Consider the following 11665-nt stretch of genomic DNA (forward strand, 5'->3'; position numbering starts at 1 on the left):
TAGAACCTTAGACCCAATTAATTTGATTAATTAAGTGCTAAAGGGGAAATGCAATGCAAAATACAAAATGCGCCAAGGCGGGTGCTAAACTAGGTGTGAAATTGTACCACCCTAGCAAGTGCGTACAATTTACGACGCTACACTTCCTTCAAATCATAAGATTTTATGAGTAATATAAACATGTATTATAAGTGTTTTAAAGAGTTATACAAACATCTTTATATGTGTTGGAAATAATAAGATATGATGGATATTAAGAAATACTCTTAATCTTAGAGTCTAAAGCAAATCCTTTACAATGATATTTACTTTAATTTATGTAATGCATTATTTTTTAAGTTTTGAAAATTGAGATAAAAAATTTATGCACATTTTTCAAATGTTTATTTTTTTAACTTTTTTTCAAACAAATAGATGCTTCTAATATCTTTTACATAGATTTCTTTACTTACATTTATAAAAATCACAAAGCAGTTATTCAGAGAATAATTAGATCTGATTGCATATATATATTACATATTTCTTTCATGGGTTGTAAAATACAGAAAGTCCTTCAAAGAAACAGTGAATAATGTAAACAGTTACTATTGCAGAGAAAGAGGCCGTAGCTTTCAGATTCTTCCATGTAACACAATCCATACTTGGTGGGCCTTATTTTGCAACAAATCAAACGACAGAAATATTTATAGAAATGTACAGATGACTTATTTATATAATATAAGACTATTCCGTAGTCCATACAACAGACACCTGATTATGCTACAAAAGAGACATTTATATAGATAATGGAACATAGAGACAAACAAGGTGGAACCAAGGTGTATAGGTAGTGAGACAGAGAGAGACACAAAAATGGAACCAATGGTGAGTACCGTGAAGAATGAGATTTTTTACTTTTTAAAACTACATTCATGAAGAATTTGATTGCACCCATATTGAAGAACAGTAAGGTGTAATGGTCAGGCCCCCAATAAGGTTGCATAAAATAGTTGGTTCCAGCTATCAGGAACGCCTGGCAAACACCAGTGGGTACAATCTTGGTGCTCAGGTGCACTAATGTTAAGGCTCGTGTAGATTGATGGATGTCCATCTTTGCGAAATGCTGAGTTAAGGGAGGCATTGAAGAATTTTACTGGAAATTTAGTGGTGCTCAGAACTTGGTGGAGTATGGCAGCATAAACAGTTGGATGAGGGTTGTATGAGGGATCTTCAATGGGCTCCTTCTCACTTGCGCATCTGTTCCATTCATTTTAATCCCATCAGGAAAGGAAATGGTGTAGTAAATTCTAGGGAATAAAATGATTTTTTTTGGGGAAAAATCAGAAGTTTTAGCTGTTACCTTCTCTTCCTGTTATAATGGCTGTATGAGTTGCTGCGAAAGAAGACCAGAGTTTGGGGATTCACATTTGAAGATACCCAATGTGACCATGTAATTAGTGCCTTCTTGTAAGCTACCAGTGGCTTCATGTCGGTATAAATTTTTTGGCCTTCCATGATAATGTCCCATCTGTTCATAAAGTATAAAGAGATTTAGTTCAGTGGTTTATTTTCGTGGTGTAGTAGTCCTTAAAATAAAGATTGAAAAATACATTAAGAATTCATCATACCTTTGTTTGCCCAAATTCTCTCGCCACCATTTAGATGACTCAAAGATGAAGATATCAGCTCTCCAATGAACTGAGTTGTTTTGGATCTCATCCACGTGAACAATTCTCTTCCTCTCATGATTGATCTCAAGATCAACTAAAAATGGAGCCCAGAAAAATTCAATGGAAAGAACTCTATGAAGAAAACCTCCGGTCACAGCTCATAAAATAAACCTATAGTATCTAACAGATCAGTTATACACCTCACTGAAAACCACATACAAAATGCGGTCACAACACATATAATATCAGTTTTACATAGAGCCCATATGGCAATTTGCAAAAAAAAATTAAAAAAATAACCCATCAGATAATTTTCAAATGTAGACTCTACAGCTGCTATCAATGGAAGAAGACGGAATTTTCCAAAGCCCTGTGCCAAATCCCATGAGCCAAAAACCTTCTTGCCAAAAAAGAAAGTATCAAAAAATCTTTGGAAAAACAATATTGTATCAAATACCATGAGCTCGAACTCTCCTCCTGACAACGAACATGAATACTTGAAATGAAAGGAGAAAGGGGGAATAATTATCATCATAAAATTTTACATCAACATTACTCAAGAAAATCACATAACTATTGCTACAAACCTTCCCATACCCTAGAAGGAATTTCCTCAAAACCCACCTCTCGCTGATTAGCATTGCTAGCAATGGCTAAATTTGCCAAATAATCTGCAATCTTATTAACTTCTCTGTAACAATGGGATAACAAAAAAGATTCAAACAATTCTAATTTTTGTAAAATGAGATCAAGTATATACTGCAAATTCCAACAATTCAATTTCTTTTTCATAACACATTGAATAATCACCATAGAATCACCTTCAATTATTAAGTCCTTAATTCTCAAAGAGATTGCCATATCCAATCCAAAAGACAAAGCATGAAATTTCGCATAATTGTTAGTTTTAAAACCAATAGCATGACACTTAGCTCGAATAAAATTTGCATTGTAATCATAAATTATCATGCCTACCCTAGCCAGCCCAGGGTTACCACGAGAGGCCCCATCAAAATTTAGTTTAAAGTGCCATTGCGGAGGAGGTTTCCATCTAGTAGAGCATCTCTTACCTATTGCATCATTTAAAAAAAAATTGAACCATGAGAGGGTAAAACCGACAGCATCTTCCAAACTCTAGTAACTCTATTATCCCAGTGCAAAAAGAAGTAAGATTTTCCAAATTCTTATAAATAAATGACAAAGCAACCTTAGAGATTGAAGACTCAATTTTTAATAGAACCTCAGACACGGGAGAACTTTTTTTTTAAATACCCTGTTGTTTCGCTCTAGCCAAACATTCCAAATCACAATAGATGGAGATATGATCCAAAGGCATGCATAAAAAGATGAAGCAAACATAAAGAGACAAGATCTAAAATGGAAAATGAGATCCTTACCAATAACAAAGGATGTATTTAACTTCTCAAACAACCACTGCCAACATTCATAAGCATAATCACAATGTAGGAACAGGTGTGAAGAAGATTCCAAATTTTTGTTACAAAGGACACAAGGGAAAATAACAGTAATACCAAGCCTGTGCAGTCTCATACCTATAAGGACTCTGTCTTGAACTACCAACCAAGCAAAGGCTCCAGCTTTAGGAAGAGAAGTCGAATGCCAAAACAACTTATAAGGTCGAGATGATAAATCTTTAGCAACCATAAGAGAGTTGTAACCATCTTTAACAATGTCCTTATTAGAAATATTCTTTGTCCAAATAAGTTCATCCTCAGAATCAGAAAGAAATACAATTCTATCCCCCAAAATCTTCTCAAAATCTAATTTCATACTTTGATCAACATCTAAGAAATCAATTGACTTCCATCTAGCTAGCTTAAGGGGTCCACTAGTCACAATTTCAAAATATTCTACTACAAAAACACCCCAAAGGGAGGAAAGAATAGTGATCAAAGGAAACCAATCCCTAATATTCACCAGAGGTGTGTGTCCATTCCATATTTCATCCCAGAACCTGACCTTCCTACCATTATGAACAATCCATGAGAGATGAGGCAAAATAACTGATCTACATTTACAAAGGAAATTCCAAATAGCAGAACCCGAAGGCAAATTTGAGACTTAAAAAATGTACTCTCTCGGTCCATTATTTAAATATTTGGAAAACATAATCTGTGCCCATAAGGAGCTAAGCTTGTCATATAATTTCCAAAACAACTTAGCACCTAAGGCTAAATTCTGATTCTTCAGACTCTGAATTCTTCTTCCCCCAAGTTCCTTAGGCAAACATACCTTGTCCCATGCAACTAAAGGGAGTTTCTTCTTGCCATCTTTATTATTGTTCCAAAGAAAATCTCTAAGAGTATCTTGTAAACTAACAATAGCTGCTTTTGGAAACTTCAAAATAGACATGAGATATATGGGAACATCATTCAAAACAGACTTGATGAGAACAATTTTACTCGCCAAAGTTAACCATCTATGATTCCATGAGAGAATTCTTTTAGAAATGACCGAAATAATATTATCCCAAAAACCAATCTTATCCTGTTTAACAAAGAAAGGAATCCCAAGGTAAGTACATGGAAGATTTCCAGTCTCAAATCCCCAAAATGATTGCAACCTATGTTGAACCAATTGTGATGTATTAAGGAATAAAATCTTTGATTTATCACCATTCACTTTCTGACCAGAAAATGATGCATAATTCTGTATTATTCATTTAATAACTTTTGCCTCAACTAATGAAGCATGTCCAAATAACAGAGTATCATCTGCAAAAAGACAATGAGAAATACTTTGGGGAATATTATGAATCCTTATACCTTTCCAAAGCCCCCCCACTTTAGCAACCCTAATAGCCCAACTAAAGATTTCAGCTAGGAGAATAAACAAAAAGGGAGAAAGGGGATCTCCCTGTTTCAAACCCCTAGAGGAAGTGAAAAAACCACAAGGAGAACCATTAATTAAAACCGAGAATCTTGCAGAAGAAATACATGCACGAATCCATTTGACCTAGGCCTTGGAAAAACCCAACTTCTCAAGAACAACACATAAAGCCCCCCACTCTACTCTATCATAAGCCTTCATTATGTCTAGTTTAAGTATCATGGTCGGGTTCTTTGGGTGAAAATAGAATACAGAACTCATGTGCTACAATTGCACCCTCTGTCGTCTCCCTTCCAAGAACAAAACCACCTTGCTCCAAGAAATGATCCTAGGTAGAATTTTTGCCAACCTAAGGGAAATTGCCTTTGTAAATATCTTATATAAAGTGTTACATAAAGCAATGGGGCGGAAGTCAGCAAAAGTCTTAGTATCCTCTTTTTTAGGAATAATTGCAATCATTGTAGTATTAAGTTCTTTAAAACAGACCTATTTCTCTTAGCTTCCTCAAGAGCCAATAAAACATCATTTCCCACAAAATCCCAACATTTCTGAAAAAATAAAGGAGTAAAACCATCTAGTCCCGGAGCTTTATCCGGATTCATGGCAAAGACAACACTCTTAACTTCTTCTAAGGAAAAGGGAGACATCAACATCTTATTGTCTTCCAAAGATACTAAAGAAGGAATATTAGATATAATATCATTGCTGAGATTTCCATTTTCCGAAGATAATAATGACTTAAAAAACCTAACTGTCTCTGAAGCAATGTCCTCTGGGTGTGTCAATAAATTCTCATTCTGACATTGAATACAAGATATCCTATTCTTACATCTTTTAATCTTAGTTGAAGAATGAAAATTTTTTGTGTTCCTGTCACCATTTGAAAGCCATAACTCTCTAGATTTCTGTCTCCAATAGATTTCCTCTCTAGCTAACACCTCCCCAAGATGTAATTTTAGTGACTTCAATTCATCAAAAACTTGTGACACCATACCATGTTGAAGCACATGAGTATTAAGACACTCAATCATATCTTGAATCCCTTATTTCTCCTGAAAAATGTTCTTAAAATGCGAGATATTTCATTCCCTAATATTCAATTTCAAATAACTTAACTTCTTAGCAATCTGAAACATACGGGACCCAGAACAAAAAGGAGCAGAATTCCACCATTTCATAAGCAGAGGCAAAAAGGAAGAATCCCTAAACCAAATGGGCTCAAATTTAAATGGAGACTTAAAAAAAACCCTATCCTCAATAAGTGAAAGGGAAATTGGAAAATGATTAGAACCCGAGACCGGTAGAATAGAGGAAAAGAATTCAAAATCTGAATCAATCCAATTCTCAGATAACAAAAACCTATCTAATCTCTCAACAATCTAAGAAAAATCCCTTCTCATGTTTGTCCATGTGAAAACCCCATTCTGAGACTTACAATTAAAAAAGGCTCATATCAGAAATGAAATCCCCAAAGTCATCCATAATCCTTTTATTAGGGAAAACACCTCCTCTTTTCTCATCTAAATCAGTGATAGCATTAAAATCACCCCTGAAGATAATAAAGGAACCATGTCTTAAGGGAGAAGAAATCCTCTTTAATTCACCCCATAACTTACTCTTCCCTTGAATTCCTTACGGAGCATAAATGTTAAAAAGCCAGAATTTAACCTTCAAAATCTTGCTTATAACTAAAGTTAACATCCAATTTGTAGCAGATACCACTAACTGTACCTCAATATTATAATTATTCCAAAGCAGTGCCAAACCTCCTAAAGCACCACAAGTAGGAGAAGAAAGAAAAATCCACCTTCTCCAAGATGAAAAAATTAAATCAGCAGAGTCCTTTGACAACTTTGTTTCTTGCAACATAAAAATATCACACTTAATTAAGTCCATCTGGGACTTAATTAAACGTCTCTTGTTAGGGGCATTTAAGCCCCTAACATTCCAAGAAATAATTATCATTGTCCTCGAGGGGAGACCGAAGCTCCCCTCTTCCCATTAATCAGAGAATTTTTTCTCTCCCCAAAGCAACCTTGCAAATTACATTTCACAGTCCCTGATCTTGTCATAGGAGGACTAGTCACAGATCTTTTACTCCTCTTTCTTTTTACACTTACAGGAGAGGCATGTTTTTTTAGGCTTACCAAGAGAGACCGAACACCTCCCTTGCCTACTAGCGGGAGAAAGAGACAAAGTCTTTTGAATTCCAGCATCAATTTCCATTTGAGTCTTAAGATTATTTGGAGGCCTACCTCTCCCAAGAGAAACCATTGATGGTGAAAAAACCAGAGTTGTTTGGACAATTGGTAAACTCTTGCATGACTTTGGAGAAGCCAGGATAATTGGATTATCTTCAAAACCCAACTCTATTGTAGCCAAAACCGCAAAAGGATTAGCAGATGCAGAAATTGGAAGGGTCGAGTTTATACCCCCCAAATCATTCTCAATTGAACAAACAACTCTATCAGTAATACCCTCATCCATCTGATGTGCATGATTGTTAAAAATATCATTTACTTGCTGAATCAGATTCTCATCTAGCATAATAACAGGGATAACCTCTGACGGATTACTATTCCCTAAGGAAGATTCATTAGCCATATTAATTTCAACATTCAGAGGGGAATTATTAGACACCAAATTCTTAATTTCCTGAACTAAAGAAGCATCATCAAGAAAACCTATGACAGGTACCTATTTAATAGTTTCCATATCAACCACTGCAGTTTTATCTAAATTCACATTCTTTGAAGAATCCAAAACCTCCTTATGAGTGCATGAAGATAAATTGTCGTCCTTACCCTTTATGTAATTATTTGGCATTTTAGGACAATTTATTGTCAATGGATGATCTACTCCATTTATCGGGGGATTACCATCCATCACGATACCCCCGCTATTAGAAAATGTCTTCAGTAAAGACGAAAGTGAGACCGAACCCGAAGTGTGATCATTTGGTTTCCCATAACTACGACACAATGGATTATTTTCAAAATTAATGTGACCTGTTTCTACCAATTTATGCGAAGAAACATTTCCACATCCTTCAACCGAAGGTCCCGCCGACAAACTATCTTTATTAAGGGATTTAGGGACAGAGCCAACAACCTACTGGTTTTTCTTAAAATCCATAAGTAACAGAGCATCCAAAAGTAAAGGAGACTTAAGAAGGCCCGTATCTAATTTCTCAATTGACTGGCTCCAAATACCATCATGAGACTTGATATTACAACTACGGGGACAAACATTGTTAGGGTTAATAAGAACACAATTTTTTAGTAGAACCTCCCCTTCCACAAAGTCCATTTTAGATGTTAAAAAAGTTCCAAAAGTATTTCCAATTTGGTCAAGTAAATCTGGATCCATAAATTCAAAAGGAATTTTAGGTAAACCAAACCAAAAAGGAATAAGTTTCGAACTAGACCAAGCATTAACAAAAAAAGGTTTCCAAGCCGCAATTGAAATTAAATATTTTCCAAACCAATGATGCGAAGTTCTTAATACCTCATCTCTGAAAGGAGGAGAATCAAAGACAATAATAAAAGCATTCGCAGACAATAATTGAAAATAATGTATATCCCCCCATCTTTTCTGCAATTTATGATAAAGCTTTAACAAACTAATTTGATCACCCCAAATTTCCCTAGAAATAGCATTCGTATGCAAACAATTCGCTTTCTTATCCACATAGGAACCCAAGAGATCGATACAAGGGATAGGAGCCCAAACCTGTGATGAAGAAACCCTCGGCAGAACAGGATTAGTAGGTATCATACTTACCTTTTCCGGACTAGTTTCCTTGAGGTTCACATTTACTTTATTTCCCACCTATTGTGAAGAAACAGAAACCCTAGCCGCAGTCTCCTTATTTGCCAAGCCAACAACCTTAGCAAATGTTTGCTGATTGCCCAAATCCAAATACCATTTCCTCGAAAAGCCCTTCAATTGTTTCTCAGAATTCCCTTGATTCGCACCATTATTAAAACGCCCTCAATTGAATCTTGTTCCATTGTTATTCTGCCTCCATGTCACACTGCGTCTATTCCAAAAGAAGCTTTGAAAGTATTTTGAAACTGGCCAAAAAACCTTGTTATTTCCACTTTGGTTTACCTGTATCGCCATGTCCTTCCATTTGCCGTTCGTGTAGACCCATTGTAGAACATGAGGCGGATCTTCCCAGCCCACATCCGCCAATGAACCCAAATGCCTTCTATCGACCATTATTGTCTTTTAGATTTGCTTTATGGCGCTGCTGCTTTCGCCTTCTATAAAACCCTAAATTGCCCGTCGTCTTCTCCGCTGAGATCATGGGTTGATTTCGCTATCATTCAATCTGTTCTGTCTTTTTATTCCTCCACTCTGCCTGGTCTCAAGATGCCCTCAAACGGAGATAGCTCGTAGATATCTGAAAATGTTCCATGTTCATCCGTGACTGTAGCCCCGACTCTTCAAAATCAACTTTGGGTTACCCCTAAATCGACAACTTAAAACCCTAGTTCTCATGCGATCTGGTAGCGATTTCGGCAGTTTCCTCCAAACGACGACAGTCTAACTTAGTGATCTCCTAACGACAATCTCCCTTTTAACAACAACTACCGATTACAATTATCTTCAGAGATTCCAACGATCTGTGGCTTCAGCGGCAAGTGATTTTCTTTAAATGGTGGCGACCGACAATCCAGATTCTTAATCTGTGGGAACTCCCGGGATAAAATCCCTACCGATTGAGCGTGGTACTTTACTGCGATAAATACTTTCTAAGAAGAAAAGATTGATTACCCATTAAAATTACCTGCAAGATCATCTAGAAAACAGAATCCATCAATCTGCATACAGTAGAAATGAATTTATCATTCTTATAACTGCTCGGAATGAATGTAGTTGGGAACTCTTTAGAGACGAGGCAGATGAGAGACAAAAACTGGTTTTGGCTTATGGAGTCGCCAACAAACCTTAATTTCTTCCCTCTCAGCTTCTCCAGTAAGCCCCTTGCACTGAACCTGAAATAATGATAATAATCCAACCATTAGTGAAACAGGATTTAAAAAATGTGACCCAATTTAAAATAGAACAAAATATTTAAAAAGACTTAACAACCTTGGAATATCACAGCCATTTGGCTGCCATCTCCATTCCTGATAATCAGAGTCTGGTCTACGGTTTGGTTTGCAATTGAATGGTTTGACAATGTAAGGAGATTTTAAAGCATCATAGAGAGGATAGGAGGGGTGATGGACCCATCTCCCAGAGAATATATTGCAATTTGTGTGATGGAGTGATAAGAGACACAGCACAAGAGTAAGAATTGCAATCAACATTTTCTTCACTTATTCAATAAGCTTGTGTAGCTTCACTCTTATGATTACTTCTTAGAATTAGGACGGTTTGTTAAAATATGGCGTATGAATTTACTTCAATGAAAATTTGTTATCAACCCACCTCAATAGCAAATGAAGCGAACAATTTGTTTTCTCCTCATGCTACGGCAGAATTGACTAATGGTAATGGGCTTATGTGTCTCAATTTCAATATGACAAAATCGATGACTGCAAATTATGGCCCACTTACAATTTGAGAAAGGAGGAAAATACTATCATTTTTTTTATCTACTGAGATTACGTTCTTTGTATTCAAAGCACACAACAAATTAGTCATAAATATCAATATGAAAATGAAAGTAGATGACTCAAAGAAGTCACAAATATCATTAGGGGAAAGGACCCAGTAGTTGAGCATGTACCAATTGTTGTGAGGGTTGTTGATACCTTTTATTCCAAAAATTAAACAAATAAAACCTATTGTTTGAAACAAAAAATATCAATTTTTGTTAGGAAATGTACCAACAGTTGTTAGGAAATGTACCAATAGCTGTTAAGAAATGTACTAATATTGTAAAAAGTAACCAATCAGGTGATGCCATGTCAGCTGCACTATTGGGGTCTCTTTTGCACGCCTATTGGTCTCACTTTTTTTTGGGGTTGTTTTGGACACCTTGGCAAAAAGCATGCTGATGTGGCATCATATTTGATGATGTGGCCCTGAAACCTTAGTTATAAGCAGGGGACTTGCCAAGTAAGCTGCTGTAAAAAAATCGGAGTGATTTGAAATTTCCAAGGAGGATTTTGAGAAGCGCAAAGTTAGGGTGCACAACTACTGGGTCCTTTCCCCTATATACAAATTAAAAAGAGAAAATGAAAATGAAAGTAGATGACCCAAAGAAGTCACACATATCATTATATACAAATTAAAAAAAAAAAATGAAAATGAAAGTAGACGATCCAAAGAAGTCACACATATCATTATATACAAATTAAAAAGAGAAATGAAAGCAAATGATTCAAACAAGTCACAAATTTCATTATATAAAAATTAAGAGAAATGATATCTTGGCATTACCTAAAATGTTCATTGAGAGTATCCAACATGTATATTGCAATCATTATTTTCGCGAGGATGGCTTAGTCTCTTGATAATCACTTATGTAATAATTTCATATAGCTTCATTCTTATGATTAATTGAAATTTCTACTAGATTGAGAAGGCTTCATTTATTAAAAGATTATATTAAAGAGAATTATGTATGGTTGATTGAGTCTTTGCCCCTCATGGTTGACAAATTGTAAGAAGCTTATGTGTCTCATCCCTTCATGAAAAATTCAATGAGACAAAATCAAATGTTGCAAATTACATTCACAAAACTCTGAGATTATGACTTGACCTACCTATTCATAGTTCATGGCTTGACTGCAAATTATGTCACATGGCTCTCAGATTATGGCTTGACAACAAGTTGTATTCACAAGACTTTAAAATTATGGCATACGAAAGAGAAAATAGTGTCTAAAATTTTGTGTTTGCTTTCCCTATGGTGGGGCAACCAAACCTTGTCTTCACTCCCAAGACTTTTCTGACTTCATTTACTATTGACTTGGACTAGAACAATAAATACATGCGTACATGTGTGTGTGTGGTGAATGATAATTATGGTGAAAAATGTATGGGAGATAATCTTCTATCAAGATTTGAATGAAATTGAATTGGTTGCAAGGAGGAGTGTGGTTTGCGTCAATGTAGATCCTTGATGTGGCATTTGGAGCAACAAAATAAGATAATTTGTAATTTTACACATTAGAAATGATTTTAATAGATTATCAAATGATTAT

The 11665-nt window shown here is 35.6% G+C and overlaps 1 protein-coding gene across 1 annotated transcript; it reads right to left on the reverse strand.

Annotated features, from left to right (window-relative positions):
• Window positions 1-874: 874 nt before the first annotated feature.
• On the reverse strand, window positions 875-9868 carry LOC131041416 (protein trichome birefringence-like 39). Its single transcript, XM_057974490.2, has 6 exons — window positions 9600-9868; window positions 9316-9502; window positions 9106-9259; window positions 1608-1794; window positions 1340-1507; window positions 875-1236 (listed from the first exon to the last, which is right to left on the reverse strand). The coding sequence occupies exons 1-6, from the start codon at window positions 9818-9820 to the stop codon at window positions 960-962; spliced, it is 1194 nt and encodes a 397-aa protein (XP_057830473.2). The 5' UTR covers window positions 9821-9868; the 3' UTR covers window positions 875-959.
• Window positions 9869-11665: the final 1797 nt, after the last annotated feature.

Source organism: Cryptomeria japonica, chromosome 11, assembly GCF_030272615.1.
Source record: "Cryptomeria japonica chromosome 11, Sugi_1.0, whole genome shotgun sequence".
NCBI classification, from domain to species: domain Eukaryota; kingdom Viridiplantae; phylum Streptophyta; class Pinopsida; order Cupressales; family Cupressaceae; genus Cryptomeria; species Cryptomeria japonica.